The sequence below is a fragment of the Corythoichthys intestinalis genome, chromosome 3 (assembly GCF_030265065.1).
Source record: "Corythoichthys intestinalis isolate RoL2023-P3 chromosome 3, ASM3026506v1, whole genome shotgun sequence".
Lineage (NCBI taxonomy): Eukaryota > Metazoa > Chordata > Actinopteri > Syngnathiformes > Syngnathidae > Corythoichthys > Corythoichthys intestinalis.
The window spans coordinates 49,988,645-50,008,872 of NC_080397.1; the positions used below are offsets into that span (position 1 = coordinate 49,988,645).

Below are 20,228 nucleotides of genomic sequence, written 5' to 3' on the forward strand. Positions count from 1 at the left end.
AAACAAATAAATCACATACACACGAGGAGAAAATTGTCAAACCCCCATCTGGAAGAAAAAAAAATTACAAATGTAACTTATCATTTCCAGAAAATATGAAAACCAAGACACCGGTTAAAACTACATTTAACTGGAATAATTTTACATAACTAGGCCACGATTGGATAAATAAAAAGGCTCGTCTCATAGAAAAGACTAAACATTTACTATAGGTTCATGTTGAACTAAAATGTCTTTAAAAACGTCGGTAGCTACTAAAAGTTTTACAGAACTCTGCCAATTTAAAGGGTGAATAACAGCCACCGTGTTAGGTGATGTACTGTGTACCACACTGATGGGAGCGGATAAAAATACAGAGTAATAAACCTTTAATTGATGCGCTTGACTCAAAAGGTGTTGCAACAAAAACTTTTAAAAGGATACAATCTTACACACGAAATAGACGACTATATAGAAAAGGAAACAAGATAAACCGAGTAAAAAGTGGCATCTTTATTCATTTTACAATTTGACAGTTTTACAGCATGGACATCAATTGACTCCAGTCAAGAGAACAGATGTGGGCTTTATTCATTTTTATTCAATTTTCCAAACAAAAATTCTTTTGGCTTTCTGACTGGGTGTAAACTATTAAATTTAAATCACATGACAACACTTATGAACATTCTAATAGATAAAGCCAGTGTCCTGTTATGTCTCCTGACACAGCCCAAAACTGTTTGAACGATCAAATTCTTATAATTCTGGATATTCTAGACCAGTAATGGGATGTGTGAGTCAACACCACACACGTGCACACACGCACACACACACACACACAAAAAAAAAAATCACAAATAGGTTTATTTTCCAGGAGACATTTTTCTGATAAGTGTATTTTGAAACAGTAAGTAGGTAAACTAAAGAACTACATTTTTTATATTAAAGAATGCAGAATATGATGCACAGGAATGTTGAACATTGCATTAAAATACAAAAATAAAATTAGCCCCCCAAAAAGAACCCACAATCCAGAATAATAGTCTGAGGGGGCTGTGAATAGGGGAGGGAAAGGGGGGGGGGGCAATCTGCTTGAGTCAATCCTGGGGGTGTCTACAGCAATTGACCAGAGAACTGCTTCACACTGAAATAAAGAGTAAAATGCACAAGAATATCAATTGACAGTTCCGAAAATAAAAATAAACATTTAAATATACAATACAGCAGGGGTTTGAGTGAGAGGACAATTAGGTGGGCAAAAAAAAAAAGGCGGAAAAAATGAGGGGGAAAGGGGTGTGGTTAGTCCTTGAGTCCAAGCAGGTGCAGCACACTGAAGGGGGTGGAGAGGAAGAGGGAGGCAGGGTTAGTTACCATGAGAACACAACCGCTAATTAGACAGCAGCAGCAAGCAGCAGGTTGTACAGCTGTATTAGCGTCGACAAGAAGAAGAAAGTAGTGTGTTGTATACGTGCCTACTGGTTGCCAAGGGAAACAGAAGAGGAGGAGCCCCCTGCTATTTGGCAGACTGTGATTTGTTGTCACTTGATCTAACTAAAAACAACAAAATCACTAGTCTTCCACACAGCAGCGGCCAAGGGGAAGAATCACTCCACTCCCTGCTTAACACTGAAACAGTTCCGGCGGGCAAATTTTTTTTTTTTTTTTTTACCAATTAAAGGAATTCTGAGAAGCCCAATTGCAAATAAAAATTGCCTCTCCGTAGCCGTTTAGTGCAAGAGGAAGGTTAGAACTAGTTGCAGATTGCATGGGGAAGAGAGGAAGGATGTTAGTGGAGAGACAGCAGGCAAGAGGAAGTAGAAATACAGCATGAATACATTTCATAACCATTTCTAAACATAAAATTATTGAAATGGCCTAAATTACATATTGTGCTAGTCTACTCAAGGGTCTTTTGAATATACTAAACAGGCACTTGAGCAGGAGCAGTGAACATTTTCTTCTATTTCTCAACTGATGGCCATATAAAATCTATGCAACCATAAGATGCACTAAAACTAATGTTTTCTATATTACAAACTTCTAAGAGGTCCACGTTTGAGACTTTCTTTAGAGCAGTTCCTTAGTTTTGCTGCAACTGAATCAAACCTGTACTGTTTCACCACCCTTAACATTAAAAAACTTACCAATTTTGTATGTCCTGCCAATATTAATGAATACTTTAAAAAAATCACTCTTTATCACCAAATTTGGTAACCCTGTTTACCAAGGATGCAGGAAAAAATGCCTCAAAACGAACAAAGGATTGTCCATTCTAATTTCAAAGCTGCCATATGTGTCCTAGTTTTTTTTTTTTACCCCAAACACTAGTAAATAAGACTAATCTAAATCATCCAAGTCAAGAGTCAAAGAGGAACTTGCCTGTTCTGTAGAAGGTACTGGGCATTCTGGATCTGATCCTGGGTGCCCATTATGGTAATAATGCGGTCCTCAGAGCCCTCGAGCGGCTCGTCGATCTTGATGGACGCGCCAGAATCATGGCGAATCTGCTTGATTCGCTGGCCGCCCTTTCCGATGATGGAGCCCGCCAACTGGCATGAGCCGTGGGAAGACATGGCAGTAGTGGGGTGAGGAGAAAGAGGAAAACAAGCAGGTGCACAGTCAGGAACTACATCTCTGATAAAAACTCAGGCACATATGAGAACATTCGCGACAAATTAATTATAGTTATGCATTTTAGAGATACAGTACATATGGATGTGGGCTTATAGGTAGACTATTTCTATTTCTCTAATTGAGTGTGTGATAGGGATGTTCCCGATCCAATCACATGATCGGAAATGGGGCCGATCGCATTTTTCAGGGGATCAGAATCAGGTAAAAAGGATTGTGATTTTAATTTTTTAAAAACACATTATATATATATATATATGTTTTCCCCCTCAACTTTTTAAGGGCTGAAAAGTAACAAAATCCAGTAATCCAATGGCACTGCCAAAAGAAAACTATATACGTTTATACACCGCAACAAGCTCAAGATGAACTACTGTAAACAGTACAGTACTGTAACATGTTTGGAACCTTTGTTTGAATAAAATAAAGACTTTCCGTATTGGATCAGGACTATCGGCAGCTTCTCAAAATCGAGTGACTCAGATGTAAAAATATGCCATCGGAACATCCCTATTGTGTTCACAATACTATGCATTCCATGACATACTATACATGTACTGGCAGAAACTAGTTCAATTCGAAGTTTCAATAGGTTTATAAACCAATACTGAATACATCCAGCAGCTTACTCACATCTTTGGGGATGGTCACTTGTGTGGTAATGACAGGGTCATTGTAGGAGCTCCGCCCACCTGACGGCAACAGATTGAACAGTTACAAAACAGAATAATAATTGAAAAAAAAAACCTAAGCATAAAAGCATCATTTATGAATTTTTTTGTAATGCAAAAACACATTTTGAAATTCTCAGACTGGCTAGACGTTTGTGTCAACACTAGTCACAAAGAGCAATGATCTGCAACTTCTCAACATAACAAATTTGTTAACTAGGGACAGGCACTTAGTCAAAAAAGAAATACACTAAATTCATGCGTTAATAGTCCCTGGTATTGCAAAATTTTCAGAGTTGTGACTGGAATGTTTTTAGTAGGAGGAGAATTATGAGATCCAACCACGCTCGTAAGGTAACAAAAAGTTTCTCATTTTATGTTGAATTGAATTACCGGTAACTTAATTAAATTCTTTCAACCTTCATTTCTATACACAATTTTTTCTCGCAACAGTTTGAATAACTGCCATTTTTCCATAGTTTTTTTTTTTTTTTTTTACAAAATTGACAGATGCTGTAGTTGAAATTAAAATGGTTTTTAGAGAAAATAATCCTTTAACATAACACCCTTTAATCGTTAACCTTGTCATGATTTTTAAATGATTTTGATCGTCTTGGTAGTCTCAATCTCAATAGTCTCAATCTTTGTACCGACTGTCTCGAATAACAAAAAGCCTTTGTAATCTCTTGGTGTCAGTGAATTCTGATCTCGAATTGGTCTGATCTTGAATTCAAACACTAATTTATTCAAGCCTCTTTCACTGGATGGGATAATTTTTTTTTCTCCCTAAAAAAGCCATAAAAAGCTTCAGCATAAATCCCCTTTGGCTTTCACACCTAACCCAGTGAAAGAGGGATGTTGCCCTACCAGTGGGCGCTTACCATAGGGACTGTGTGCCACAAATGACAAATTAGACGACAAAAGCGGTCCGTGGCGCATAACAAGATGGGGGTGAGTGTTAAACCTCACACCGCATTTGGGGTAATGCTTCCAAGCCTCTGGTACTACATACGACGGCAAATTAATGGCACGATGACCCCCGTCACAGGTGCTGGTGCCAATTGTGCAAAACAAGTATTTATTTTTGGCGAGACAAACAAAAAGGAATGAAAGAAGCAAATTGCTGGAGAAATGCCAGTCTGGGACTCACCTGACTGGTAGCTATCCCAGGAAGAACTATTGTCTGCACATAACAGAAAGCAGAAATACTCAATGACATTTTAGAGAAAGAACAATAAAATGATATAAGAAAAGCATATTGAGGGGGGAAAATCCTATTGAATACAAGAGTTGGTTGCATATAAAATGTAGATTCCTAGACTTACTGCATACATACATTTTAGAAGCAGTTTAACAAATACAGCATTCAACACTACATCCTTTTGATAGCCATTAAAAGCTGAAGAACTTACCATATCCTCCTCCACTCTGTGGAAAAACAGAAAGGCACAGAGGTTACCAACAGGGGACATCTCTGTACACATCCCGCAGAAGGAGTGCATGCTGATGCCAGCATGTGCATGCATCATCAATGGAGTAGATGCAACTAAAAGCCACCCAGTTTTCATCCATATGCCAGACTCCTCCTCCTCTTCCCCCCACCCCCCTCCGCCCATCAGCCCCAATTTTCACCTGCTATTCAGCAACTGATGTCGCCAGGGCAACAGGCGATTCAAAAATGCTGTTGCTGGGCAACCACAGGCAGTATCCTGCCAGCTCTCAGAGAGGGCGGGTGGGTGAGAGTGTCAACAAAGCATTATTGCCTAGCAACCAACTGTGGTCACCGCCACTTTCTCTTTGCACAGAAAAACAAGCTGGCCATGAAAAAGTACACAGCAAGAGCGCAATTATAACAGATTATTATTGGATGCCTCCAGCTGGGACGATTACGGTCATTTCAGAGAGATGGCTGGTACATACGAGCGGAAGAGTTTAATAAAGCTCTGGCATGAGTGGAACACAAAGCACAATCACAGCTTGTTACAAACCAGTGGCAAGCAGCATGCGCTAGCATCAGGATGCCGGCACCCTGCGAACTGCATGCATTTAGCAAGGGTCACTAACCATGTTATCGCTGTAGCGATCCGTTCTGCCTCTTCTGTCACTGGTGAGGAGAGAGACACGGGAGAGGGGGAAGGGGTGGAAGGAAAGAGAAAACGCTTAGGAAAAAAAAATGCTTGAAAATGTTCCAAGGTGAGGAGAGCGGAAAATAAATTACAGTCCAGGTCAACCTGCACACACACGCTGAGCAAGATTACAGTATAAACACATTTCCTCCCAGCCATCTTCCCACACAATCACAGGAACAGCTCTGACAGCGTTATGGTGAGAGGAGTGACAGGTGGTGGTGATGAAGATCAGAGCCAAGGGCTGCTGCTCCCACCCCTCACAATGTGCATTTATTTGCTAGCCTCGTCACTAACGCGAAGGACATTTGTTTGAAATCCAATTTTCGTTCACCCATTTCCATATGTTCAGTCGTTATGTTTCGAATCCACATCGTCTCCACAAACAGAATTTGATATAAAGTAACTGAACTAGTGCTGTAACGATTAATTTTGCTGCTTTGAGTATTTATTTAATTAGAGTGGCGTCGTAATGGTTTTCTTTTGAAAGTGTTTGCATTTAATTTTATTGGGTGGATATACTGCCCTTTAGTGGCAACAGTGAATATAACATTACTCATTTAACATGAATGAATCCAGCTCCTCCCCGTTAAGACCAACATAAGGCAGGTTTTTTTTTAAGCAATTTTTTAAATGTATTCGTAATTTATAGGTATATTTAGCCATTTGTTTTTGTGGTAATATGTATTTGAACAATTGGTTAAGAGCATTGTATAAAAAAAAGCATTTAATTTAAGTTGGCGGACTTTTGCTATGCAAGTTAGCCAATTGTTCCCTTGTTGTAATTAGATCATTTATTTATACTGTTTGAGGCTAAGCTCAGGTATTTTATTTTTAAATGCAAGTGCAATTCTGCATAATTTGAAGAAATAATAGTCTTAAGAATTTTATTTTGAATTCGTATTTAATGCTCTTTTGAAAGTCCAGTCTTGAAATATTCCTAATCTGATCGCTCGATTATTCGAACTAACTACTTGATAGATTAATCGACTACTAATATAATCGATATCTGCAGCCCTAAACCGGGCATATTTTTAAGCATAAAACACTCCAGTAGTGTCCACAGCCCGAGTCCAGCTAGCTAAAGAGCTAGATCACATTTGTGTTTAATGTAATTTGTGGTTTCTTTGAGCAGCGTTTTGTGAATTGTGAAAAATTTTAAGAACAAAACACTTAGGTCAGAAATCATTCTACAATGTTCAACAAAAGTATTAAATAGAAAAACAAGCTCTTTTCATCCTTCAGCTGTGAATTTGAATGAGTTAATCACAGAATAAAGCAGCGAATAAACATTCGTTCATTTGCGGCCATCTCTCCCACTTCCAACAGATTGGACGTCTATGGCCGTCAGTGGCAGCTACTGCCAGGCAATGAGTTCATTTTGGGGCATTTCACGTTATTTCCTGTTGATTTAGCGTGACGTCATTTTCCTGTTGAGGCATTTACGGCTCACTTCCTGTTGATTTGGGGGCATTTACATGTCACTTCCTGTAGATTTTGGGTTACTGGAAAGGAAGCGACTCAAGAATGTTCCCAAATGAATAGGAAGTCACTCAAAATCAACAAGAAGTAACCTGGAGATGCCCTAAAATGAACAGGAACTAACCTGTAAATGACCAAAATATACTGAATGTAAGTGCTATAGTTTCAGTGTCATTGACAGCACTAAACGTCCAATCCAGTCAAAATGAATTGGATGTCTAACTTAACTAACGCTATTCTAATGGAGGATTTTGCCGACACTGCTGATGACATATGCAGAGGTTCCGTACACCGTACAGTATAACGTATATTAATCCCAAAACCTGTAATTTAGTGCACGGCCAAGAATAAAACAAACATACACCATTAAAGGTTTTAAGGCAGACGACAATGATTTCCCAGGCTTGAAACGCATCATCTGGAAGTGTAATACCTACTTCAAATTTCCATTTAATGTAAGACAAATCCACATAATCAAGGTGTTAAATTAAAATTTAAGACATTTTAAGACTTTTAAAGGACCCACGGGAACCCTGTTACTGATGGAGCCAGTTTGAAACTAGGATTACAGGGGTGGGGGTATATTTTACACAGGTTTTTACCCACCAGTGAGCATCACACAGTCACACAGTGCACCGTCGCGTTATCGACATTGTGGTGTGGAGGACATTTGCAAAAAAATAAATAAAAATAAAAAAATTTAAAAAAGGCAATTGAAAAATGTTCTTTTCGAGTGGCGTTGCCATATAGTGAAACCAATAGATGAGGGAGTGGCGTTTTGTGGTATTTTGGCCAACGTATCTTAATAATGTCATGAGGATAATGGAGGAAGTCTCGATTAATGTGCCGTCTCAGTTTCCTGAACTTTGGTGTACATAATTGATGGCGTTCAAATTGCTCCCTGCTCAGTTGGATAAATCCCTAAATGTAGTAAAGCCTTTTCTTGCAATTTTTTTTTTTTTTTAATCGAGGAAAGCCAGGGATTTCTTTTGCAACAATAAAAGATACATTCTGTCATGGTGCAGTGTTCTTCGCACTATGAAAAGCCTTGCTTTTTACTTCCTGGTATGCTGCTATTTCAGCATGTCGAAATATGGGCACTCTAGCACTAGATTGGAGTTTACGAGCAATTCCCTCAAGCCCTTTCAAATGATTAAGTACATGTGTGATAATAGCTTAATGCCGTGGCACAAATTTGTCAGCATGTTGTTTACATCTCATCACCTTAAAACTACTAATGTCAAGACCTTTGTAAACAGAAACCCCTGTAAACGTTTTACGATTAGCACCTGAAAATCATCCACACCACCACACAAAAAAAGGACATTAGCAATTTAGCACAAGAAGATCATTCTTGTCATTTAGCATTCAGATCATCACCATTGGAAATGACTGACATATACAGTACATGACTAAAGGGGACAAAAAAGGCGAGCATCACTTTTGGGAGAGGAGAGAAGGGGGGGGAAAAAAAACCAACAACAACTTACTTTGACCTTTCATCAGAGCCACGGTATGAGTCATAGTAACGATCATCTCTGTGGAAAAGATGGAAATGAAAAACAAAAAAACAAAAAACAGACAAAAACACAGACACCTAGATGTGATAACACAGTTCATGAAATGGACAAATACTAAATATATCCTCATGTGTGTATATTGCACAGCACTGAATTTTATTCAGAAAACTGGACAGTTTCTACCCAAATAAAGTGGTAATGTAAAGCAAGTATGTCCACTACAGAACCCCCCCCCCCCCCCCCCAAAAAACCCAAAAACAAATATCACATGCAAAAAAAGACAAAACATGTACATTTCATTTAAAGTGTGACAAGTAACCCAAATAAACATCTTACCCGCCTCTGTGTGAGCGACCCATGGACATAGTGTGGCCACGGTTTCTGCTCTGATGGTGCGGAGGAGGACCCCGCCTGGGGCTAATGTCATCATAATCCCTCCGAGAGTGGGGCGGCGGTCCCCGTGCAGACCTGCTTGACGACATTCGATCGTAGCCACGGTCGCCAGCGCTTGGCCTGCTACCTCGCGAAGTGAATCCGCTCATTAGTCGGCGGCTGCTGCTGCTGCCTCTCTCCTCAAATGCCATTGTGAAGCCTCCGTATTCGTAGGTTTCATCATAGAAATTGGGATCATACGGCTGTGCGCGGCCCTTGACTGGAGCCTGGAAAAACAAATTACAGGACCAGGTGCTCAATTTCATTTAAAGCCCATTTCTTTTGTGTGCGCAAATATGCATTTTTTTGGACAGATCTTTCTACTGATTGGCTACCAATAACTGCAGCAGACAAACCAGAGTCGCTCTAAAAATGAGCCATTTTTACATTAACCATCAGTCACACGATGTCTCGTTTGCCCCCCCGCCGAATAAAAAAAAGAAGATAATAATCAAATGCGTCAGTCAGCCGATTACACAGCTGTAGCCCACTCCACTCTACTACCCGCGAGAGCGCGCGCGGGTAGTAGAGTAGCATTTTAGAGTAGTATTTTATTTATTTAGGAGACGCAAGGGGAACGAGTAGGAAGAATGGGAGAACGAGCGAGATAGCGAGAGATAGTGGTCGCATGTCTTAGCAGCACGCTGTTATTTTGTTATTGTTTTTCTGTATTATTGTTACCACAATCAAGTGGGCAAGCAAATACAGACTTCTCTCCTTCTTCCCCATATCCGGGGCATTACAATAGTTTGGATCGGACTTTTCGGCGAAAGTGAGCGGTGGACGGCCGTCTTGGACGTAAAGCAAACTTTGATTGAACTTGCGCGGAGAGGCGGGGCCCAAAATAAAGCCTTGCTCTATTTTCAGAGCGTTGGTCACAGTAAAATATTTATTAGTTCAAGCAGAGTAAAATGATACATATTCACGGTACAAGAACGTCATTTCTGTGTCCATCGATTGGTAAGAAAAGGCTGGCTGTACGAGTGACGTGTGGGCGCTCCCGTCAGGGGGGACATTTCGCGTGGAGTGGCTATTTTTCGGCACAACACCGGCGCGCCAACTTCAGACAATTACGGCTGACGAAACTTTGATAAATGCCCCCCCCCCCCAATTTCGCGAGCTCTGGGACACTCGAAAAATGACTCTCATACCTCTCCTTGCTAAGTTAATGGTACCTCGATGTGCGCTTGTGTGGAAATTTAGTTCACGAACAACGGGGAAAAAACTATTCACCTTCTCACCGAATCAAGTAAAACTCTTTACACGGCTATTGGAATTCCCCCAGTCCTGTAAATGGGTCAGTTGACAGAAGGACTGTAATTGTTGTGGTAATGTAGTACTTACGAGGGTCAAATAAAAAGGAAAAAGGAGGACTACGACGGCGATCTGAAACCCGCGGCTCTCGGGCCGCATGTGGCTCTTTAGCGCTGCCTTTTTTTTTTTTTTTTTTAAATGGAAAAAGATGGGGGAGGGAAATATATTTTTTGTTTTAATAGGATTTCTAGGAGGACAAACATGACACAAACATTCTTTCAATTCATTAATATTGTAATGAAGTTAAACTTGTGGTGGCATCGTACAACAGAGTAGTCACGTGGTGCGCTATAGGATCCACTGCAGGGAAAATAAACATTTAATCATGAAGGCTAATTATGTATTTCTAGCCAACTTAGTCATTTTTACAGTAGGCTAATATAGCTAGTATTGATAATTATAAGGCTTGTACAAGGCTTTGAATTTTTTGCTGCTCCAGACATACTGTATCAGTTTTGTTTTGTTTTTTTGGGGGGGGGGGGGTCAAATATGGCTCTTTCAACAGTTTGGGTTGCCAACCCTGAGTCAGTACGAGATGTAAGTCGTACTATTGCTACGAGAAAAAAAGTCGCATTATTACATAGGGTAACGTAGCTGTAATCAGCTACGCATTTTACATACATGTACCGTAGCTGAGACCTATAACATTAGCCTAGCTAATGAATTATTTTAAATATATGTTCTTCTTGGGGGGAAAAAATAATGAAGAAAAAAAAAATTTGCCGTGGCACGACATGGTGAGGCTGTCCGACTCCGATGCAGCCCACCACCACAGTTTCAAAAAATCCTATGGGAAACACTGGTCAGAGACCCTCCCACCACAGTCTCTTAAAATCCTGTGGGAAACACTGAACCATACAATTTGTCAAATTACAACACGGAAGATAAGAGACCAGCAACCTTACAACTGTTCTAACGGCTTAAGCCAGTACTTCTCAAATAGTGGGGCGTGCCAGGGGTGGCGCATGTGACCTCAGGGAACATGTTTTTTTTTTTTTTTTTTTGCCGTACAAGAATAACGTGTACTTGCACATCCACTCAGTGGGTGGCAGTGGCGCTCGCATTTTCAGAGTGCGCGCAGTATTTTTGAAGTAAGCAAGAGCACGTGCAGTATTTTTGAACTAAGCAAGACCACACAGAAAAGAGATATGAAGAGCTGTGCGCAGTTTTCGAAAGCCGTTTTCCGGCCGGGTTCATGCAGCGACCCACTGTCTTCTCCGGTTCTCACGTGTCCGCCCAAGAAGTGCCATTTTCGGCTTGGGATCGTCAAGACGACCGCCCTCACCTATGGTTCTCCCTCGGCCGCAGAGAATGTGCTTTTTTCGGGCCGTTTGCCTTTGACTTTTAATGCAGTGGGAGATGAGGAAAGACCACTGTTTACTGCGTCCAAAAATGATTATAGCGGACAGCCAGAAGCCAGATCAATTAAGGCGCCACTTAAAGACATTAGACCTCAATCTCATTGATAAGCCACTTGATTGTTTTTCAGCGAAAACGTGCCGAATATTGCCAACAATCGTCCCGCTTTGTCAGTGTTATATCAGTAAACCAGTAAGCACTGTTAGCATGCTCAGTGCAAATTAACCCCACACCATTGCAAAGGAAGGGATACTGTGAGCAGCGAAAATAAAAACTGTCCTTCTGTCCAAAGACACTTTTTTTTTTCCTTCTATTGAGCTTTGTTTTTTCGTTCAATTTTTTGGCATATTGTCCTCATGAGTTAATGTTTCTAATCAATTTGAATTAGTTATTATTTACTGATTTTATTTCATTTTATTTTTCAGTACCCAACGGTCAAAAACGTACCTTGAGTGAATTTTTATAGTTTGGATGTCTTTTAAAAAAATTTTTTTAATTCAAGCAAATTGATGCACATTAAGTCTTTTCTGTTACAAACAAAACAATGCTAATAAAGTTACTTTATTATATGTCTTTTTTTTTTTTTTTTAATTCAAGCAAATTGATGCACGTAAAGTCTTTTCTGTGCAACAACAATGCTAATAAAGTTATATACCCTACCCACCGACGTCACAAAACCACGTGCTCGCTGTATGGTTCCGCCCACTTGTCCGTCATTTTGTCTCTGTATTAGCATTGGTTTCAATTGATCGAGGAATTTAAAATGCATTTCACGGAAGACCCGGTGCTTTCTGATGCCGTAAACTCACTGGATGTGTTGCATAAAAGGCGTTATGTGGAAAAGCTTCGTTCTATACAGTCGCCAGATCCATATTTGATGCCTAAATCGATGATTTTTGACCGGCTGCCTTCGCCGTCTCTGCCTGACCCTGAACTGTACAACTATCTTGTCCACATAAAATCAGCCTATTCTCACGAAAGTTTGAAAAACTTTAAGAGCTTGGAGGCTTATAAATGCTACGTTGCTGGTTGGGTGTAACAGGTCCTCGTACACGAAAATTCGGCAGGAATCTTGTGCTCGGAAGGTGAGTTACGAAATTTTCAATTCAAAATCTTTTGTTCTTGCTAACATCCACTGTCAAGTCTAATGTATTTCATGTCATTTGTCAATGGAGCTAGGGCTTTTAATGTTTATATGGATTAGCGATAGCACTCTCACTACATACATACGTGTATGTTGTCGGCGATTAGCTTAGCAATGATCTTAATTGTGGTTGTCAGCCCAAAACCCTCTAAATATATATTAAATTCATCTTACCAGATATAAAATGACTACTACATAATCTGTGGTAATCGTTTGGAGCCCAGTTTTCTCGTCGAATTGCAGCAGCCCATCTCGCTCTCTCCTCGCCGTGTCTCTCGGAATCCGGTAGAACTTCAAGTCTCTCCGTCTATCTTCTCTGTTATTGCAACCAACCGTCACACAGGCCTTCACCATTTTGATTATTAATGTTAACGAGCAGAAAAACACGCCGTAAATAGGAGGAATGTACGTAGCCGTAACAGGTCAACACGATGTGTTGACGGACAAGTGGCCGGCACCAGTCAGGAGAGCGGAGTTGTGACGTCACGTGGGTAGGGTCTATACTTTATTATAATTTGATCTACACTGCTTTTTTTCTTTAATAATAAAAAAAAGGACAATGTTAGGCAGAGGCGTACTTATAGTAGTAATATTATAGACAAATGATACTATTTACAGTGGCGACAAAGAGTTTGGGGGGGGGGGGGGGGGTGCGGAACATTTACATCTTCCTTGGGGGGGGGGGGGGGGGGGTAACAGAAAATAACTGAGAAGCATTGGCTTAAGCGTTTTTAGTAAACTAAATCGTTGGTTACCACTGACGCCGACAGACGTCTCAGTCATCCCAGTTTAAGTGGATTTGATGTCTATCGTTGTCAATGGCAGTGAATCAGTTAATGTACATTTCTCTTCATGTGTCTATTCTGCTCATGGAAGAGGAACTGTACAGCATGCAACATATTGTCCATAATCTAAATTGCAATTGAATTATGAATGAATGGCACATCTGTTGAGTGCCGTCTGATTGTTAATTTGTTGCTATGGCAACAATGTAGCTTCTGTCACATGATCTAATCAATGAATGCACTGTCCTCGTGTTAATGAGTTAAATAAATGCGTATGTGACCATGGCTGTTTACACATTGAGCAACGCATTCTGTGCTGTGACGTTAAACGCTGTGCTAAAGTGAGCTCTCCCAACACCACTACTAATGTGACATAGTTCGTCATATTTGATGATCTCCAATAGTTACAGTACACTGAGTGTTTATGCATGTATGTGTGTTGTTTGTACAGATAGGCGTGTAAACCTCAATGCATTTCTATGAGGAGACGCTTGCTTTTCCAGAGTTAACAGTGTAATCGTATTGGCACGCAATCAAAACGAGTCGGATTTGTATTCACATTTGAAAGAGGTCTAAGGCTATCCGTTTACACCCGTGTACACTTATGATTTGTATTCCCCAAAAAATGTTTTTTTTTTTTTTTTAAATTAAGAAAAAAACATTACAGCAACATTTTAAGGCTGGATTAACACTGGATGGTTTATATTATATATTTCAAATATGCACACAGACTATAAATTAAGTTTAATTTATAGTAAAATGTAAAACAAAACAACGTGCAATTTTAACGGAAATGTCAAATAAAACAAAAAAAACATTGCATGCCAGATACATAGAGTATCTTGTGTAGAAAAGGCTGTCCAACATCTCTCACTTACGACACTGATGACCTCCAGCATGGTCTTGATACATTCAACCACACGCTCCATTTTACCCCCAACTAGCACAACGCGGTCCGTCGACTGAGGACAGCAATCCTGATACAGCTTGATACTGGTCTTTGTATTCTGGAAAGAAATTTGACACAAGGTGGCATGTTTACAATATAGTGCCAAACTGTCAGCAGAAAATGTTTTCTCGTCCGGATATAATATGCTCCTACAGTTGCTGTAAGGCAGTGGTCTCAAACCGGTCCTCAAAGGGCCGCAGGGGGTACTGGATTTCATTCCAACCAAACGAGACAAATACCTTTTCACCAATCTGGTTTCTTACAAGTGTAATCAGTTGATTGCAATCAGGTGCTGCTTATGTTAGTAGAAACCTCATTGGTTGAACTGTTTGTGCTGGATCTGTTGGAACAAAAACCAGGACCCACTGCGGCCCTTTGTGGAGTCGGTTTGAGACCGCTGCTGTAAGGGATGTCTTTTTTTTTTGCACCCAATCAAATTTCGATGCACCTGGTTTAGTCCTGATCAGATTCCTTAGCATATACAGTATATTTGTTTTTACTAACTCAACAAAACAACAATTACTAGCAATTGTTTTTTGCAAAATATATTTTATATAAGTGTGAGAATAGTATGCAATGGACATCCAGTATGGCGGAAAACACAGACAAGGCTGTTCCCATCTTCAAAATAAACTGCTGTACTTTAAGCCAAAAGAACTGTTGTGTTTGATAGAACAATACGTCTATATAGTGCCATAGCAATTTCATGGCGCATTAATCCCCTGAACCATTTTTAATTTGTCCGTTTTACCCTGGAGACCCCCGCTGACAGACACTGCGCAATTTGTTTCAACCTAGCCATAAAAAGAAGCAATCATATTTATTATCCGAAATGTATCATTTTTAGCTGACAATCATTAATTGATGTCTATTAGTTAAAAAAAAAAAAAAAAAAAAAACTTTATAAAATTATTCACTCGCATATTTTAAACAAATGTCACAATCAAAAAAAATTCTGTTTGTAAATGGGTCACGGATATCTACCTTATAACTATCGCTTAATTGTATTTTTCTTGTTACAGTCGCATTTTCCCTGATATTTTAGATAAATAATCGATCCAAACAAAAAATTGAAAAGGTTTAAAATGGTAAATATTTGAAAAAAAATCTCGAACACTCCTTGATGTCTGCGATTTCTGCATTGCGATCCTTAATATAATACAGTGTTCCACCCATAAAATCCCAAAAAGCTGTGGCCATTCAGAGCTGTGTCCTGACACTCATTGGGACATGCTACACATGCATACAATTGTTACACTGTATTTGAATGTTCCAGCAAAGTTTTGTGTGAATATTGATCGTTTTGAAAAATAAATCAGGTAGATGCAGTTTTTGTTATCTCCCCAATCGTGTCTTTGCACAAGTCTATGATCTGTGCTAGTGAGTAATTGTTTTTTAGCATCTAAGGCAGTGGAGACCACTATTTGTAAAATTGTGGTGCATAAACTCAACTTTATATTTTGGTGTCTTCAAACATCATACATTTCAACAAACTGGAAGGCGTAGGTCTGCACAACAAAGACTGCTGTACACAATTTATGTTCTCTAGTTACTATGTGTAGAACATTTGCTAAATTGCTTAAGTTTTTTGTTCTTGATTTCATTCTTGAAAAAGAACATTCACCCAACATAAACACTTAACTTACAAGTCTAAAATGATTGGGAGCAGAAAGAAGACTAATGTTAGGTGCTGCCAAATTTAAAGTCAGAATCTTTGATCCTTTTATTATACAAGCATAAAAAAACACCTCTCTGAGCTCCTTGATCTTGGCTCCCTTGACTCCAATGATGGAGCCAGCCAGGCCTTGGTGGATCAGTATACGGAGATCACACTCAAAATCCATTCCATTGTACTGCTGGTACTGTGGAGCACATGTTAAAAAATGTTAATAACACTGATTTATTTTCTTGCGTGTGAAAGGACACAAACATGCCATGTCCTTACCTCCTCCAGAGTTGGAATAATCTTGAGCAGGATCTCACCGATGGTCTCTATGTCGGCGCAGATGCACAGGATGCTTTTTGTGGCACATGCCAAGTCAAAGGCAGTGGCAAAACACGGTGGGAGCATGGGAAACCCATGATGTATCCCGGAAGGAAGGGGGTAGGGGATAAAAGCATATTAGATTAAATAATTCAAAAGTGTAAAAATTTAATTTATACCCTCTAATCAAAATTATTTAAACTTTAAAGTCCATTATTCTAGTAACTTGAGACCGATTATGCCACGTTGCAGCTGGCTGAAAGCTACAAAATTCAGGAAGGCGATTACAAAGATGTTTTTTGGTCTGTTGTCCAGATCAGAAAAACTAAGAAAAGAGACAAAAAAAAAAGGAAACAAAAACAAAGTGATAGCAATCAGGGACCACTGAAGGGGCAAGACGAGGAGAGTGAAATTTGGGGACAATCTGGCTGGTAGGATTGGGAGAAGAGGGGAAACTAAACAAACAAGCATTACACCAATGTGTGCTCAACATAATTTGCAAGCATAAGGCCGGTGCTCACTACAGAACTATGAAGAATATTTACATCAGACAAGCTGTTTAAGAGCAAGCAAATAAAGTTATTGTCTTGAACAGCAAGTTTGACAATTGCTACCTTTACCCTCTGAGCAAGAAAATATAATATTCAACAGATAAGGGTGAAGACTAGAAGTAAGATTTCAGCCACAGTAGTCAGGGCATCATTATAACTAGACCGGGACACAAATCGTGAGACGTGGAAAAGCAATTAGCAAATCCAAATTTTCGGACTCCTATCCGAACAAAATTAATATTGTGGCAAATGCTTGTGGGCAGTAAGTCTTCAAAAAAATACACCAAAAGTGTTTATTTTGCTATGGAAATGGATAACTTGAGAATTATATTCAAATTGGTCAGTGCGAAATAAAGCCTCTCAGCAGTAATGTTAGTTTTGCCTTTGATGTCTCACTCCTATCAAACAAATGATCGAAGTTCGCAAACTGTGGCTGTGGCGAGGCAGCTAGCTTTACATTAGCTATCCACGATGATGTGCAAGCTCGACCTGTCGCGATAAATTTTAATGGGCGATATATTGTCTCAAATCATTGCCGATATGAGATATTATTGTCAATTTTTTTTAAACCAATTCAACCACTAATGTACTGACGATACACACTAATAAATCATCCATTCAAATGCAATAAACTTATTCTTAAATAAAGCACAAACGATATTAAAAATAAAACTTTTAAAAAACAATCCATAATGACTCATTTGAAAGCTTGCTAAGTGCAAAATATGAAATAAGTGTGAAACCTAATAACATTTTTGTTCTGTGCAAATTAGAAACCATCAAAAGTGTTTATTTGATCAAAAATGCCTCATCTTGTCCTGCAAAGTGCACGTTAGCAAATTTGAAATCAAATTATTCAATACCAATCAGATTTTTCATAATGGGTGTCATTTTAAAGCTCTTCTTAGAGTAGAATCCGAAGTATTTGAGATCAACATCTAAATAAAGATTTCTGAAGCTAAACATGACATGCTTTTATTTTGAAATGTTCATCGGAAGTACGGTCGGTAAGCCGCTAACCTTAAGTTTTGCATGCCGTAAAAAAAGCATTTCAATTTTCTTCCATTTTTTAAACATTGTTTGCAAATGCTGTAAACCAGCGAGTTTTGTTGTGTAATTTTTTTAGACATTGTTTGCAAATGTTGTAAACAAGCGAGTTTTAATGTTCTAAGTCTCACCGTTTAACTGCAATTTTGCGTTTTGGAGAAGACTGCCAATATTTTATAGCAGGCTAAAGTGATTAGTACATTGTCTTTTTTCCATTAGCCTCAATGTAGCAATGCTAACATTTATATGTCTAATATAGATGCGTTTCCCTATTTTGTATGTTTGAACTTTATTTCTACAGCGTGGTGATGACCAATAAACATCTGAAAGGAACTGGAGTCTCATATGAAATCAACACGCATGTGTGCCGAGTGCATGGAGCACGCGCACACACAAAAATATGCACGCACACGGCAATAAATCGCAGCCGGGAAAATTACCGCACTCATTTTCATTTATCATGCGATAAATCGACTCATTGCATATCGCTACAGGCTTAGTGCTAGCAGCCAAGTTACGATGAATTTGCAGGCTCATAATTCGCAAAACCCAGCTCACATTCTACCTTTAACAACAGTACAGCTAGGGATGGGATACACGTTAAAGCTGCAGGTTAATATGACGGTGCATACTACGGTTCAAAAGTTAAGTTTTAAAATTAATAAATGCAACACTTTATAATGGGCTTTTGCAACTATATTATGTGGCTAAAGCACTATAGGAGTGCACCCAATTTGTTATTTTTTTTCATTGGTAATATGCTATCATTTGTTCATCATTAACTAGCGCAAGCATAAACACCGAATAGGGATTCAGAACTAAGGGGCAGTTTACATGGCGACTCTGCGACACGAAGACACAATGACTGTGTTGTGGAGTGGCCATGAGTGCATATGGTGTCAGCGAAGATGGAAGTCGAAGACGAAAAATCCTGCCTCCAAAGTGGAAGAATTCGATTGCGGGGGATTGAGCGCGCTTGCGCCGCATGCATATCAAAGGCTCTCGCGGCACGAGGCCGCGCCGATAACGTCAGCACTCATACACGTCACATTGGGCATGCGCAGCGGTTATACTAAACATTAAAAACAACAGAATGTCGGATTTAATTTACTGTTTTAATAATATTTTTAAATTAAATATGTTTAATGTTTCCATTTTTGTGCCTTTTTGAACAAAAGAAAAATGCCTTAACTTCGAGTGGGCGGGCATATTTTTTTCTAGGCTGAGGGGTCAAAGTGCATAATTCGCTGTTGCCTTGTAAATCTGCACTGCCCCCTAGGGCCTGGCATGAATACTACATAGTTTTCATGCGGAATTGCAACATTGTTTGAATGGAGACTGGCCCCTATAAATGCAAATTTGAAATTTTTCGTATTCTCGGAGAGTCACCATGTAAACGGCCCCTAAGATAGAGTCTGTGGTCTCATTAAAACCAAATGATGTGGACGTTAGCAGGACTGGGAAAGTGGCATCTTTTACGTTAAAACTATTGCAGCAATTAATGACTACACCGAGATGAAACAAAAGGCAGGTGAGCAAGGACAAACACAAACATAATACTTGAGAGTAGTACCAGGGAATGTGGTGGTCATCTAAGGCCTGTTTTGTAATGAGCTAAGGAAAGAATGGGTCGGCGCAAAGCTGAAGATTTATGGAACTAACACACATACAGAGCACCAATAACATTCACTTTAAAAGGGCGGAAGAAAGAGGAAAAGTAATCATGAAAAAAAATAAAAGAATTTTAAAAAAGCATTCTGTCTGGCACAAAAAAGCAGATTCTAACAAGATTGAGGAAAAACACCAGTGAGCAGACTGAAAAACCTTGGCAATTAATGAAAAAGAAAAAAACAAAAACAAAAAGGACAACATTGGCTATTTAGTTTTTTTTTTTTTTTAACCGTGACTATGTTACAGAGAACATATGAAGGTTATCAAATACAGTGAGCTGAGAAAGAGGCAGGATGACTATGACTGATCTTCTCGTCTGTTTGACCTGTAGTCAGGCAGTGAGAGGGAGGAGCTTAGGGACATACCGCTCGGGCCCACTGCTGTCTGGGACTGACACACTGGCATTGTACTGGGCGTGGTGGCATGGGCAGGGGGGCCAGGGCCATTCGAGCGTGGATGTCATTCGAGTAAGGCGCCCGTTCAGGGAACGGGGCGCGATTATGGACAGGGCCAACCGGGGTGTCAGGTGGGCGGGCGGGCGCAGGAGGGGCCATCCAGAACATGGGCAACAGAGGAGGAAGTG

At 39.6% G+C, this 20,228-nt stretch overlaps 1 protein-coding gene across 4 annotated transcripts in view; it reads right to left on the minus strand.

Annotated features, from left to right (window-relative positions):
• Positions 1 to 450: 450 nt before the first annotated feature.
• The window catches only part of hnrnpk (heterogeneous nuclear ribonucleoprotein K), a 28,734-nt gene continuing 8,956 nt past the window's right edge, over positions 451 to 20,228 (minus strand). The window contains exons 5-16 of one of the 4 annotated variants that reach the window (XM_057831679.1): positions 20,011 to 20,054; positions 16,338 to 16,410; positions 16,141 to 16,254; positions 14,322 to 14,450; positions 8,746 to 9,068; positions 8,380 to 8,427; positions 5,346 to 5,385; positions 4,694 to 4,709; positions 4,432 to 4,464; positions 3,244 to 3,302; positions 2,359 to 2,528; positions 451 to 1,123 (exon numbers count right to left, since the gene is read on the minus strand). In XM_057831679.1, coding sequence (XP_057687662.1) covers positions 1,093 to 1,123; positions 2,359 to 2,528; positions 3,244 to 3,302; positions 4,432 to 4,464; positions 4,694 to 4,709; positions 5,346 to 5,385; positions 8,380 to 8,427; positions 8,746 to 9,068; positions 14,322 to 14,450; positions 16,141 to 16,254; positions 16,338 to 16,410; positions 20,011 to 20,054 — 1,080 coding nt within the window. In that variant the 3' untranslated portion in view covers positions 451 to 1,092. The other 3 variants (XM_057831677.1, XM_057831678.1, XM_057831680.1) reach the window with 3 other exon arrangements.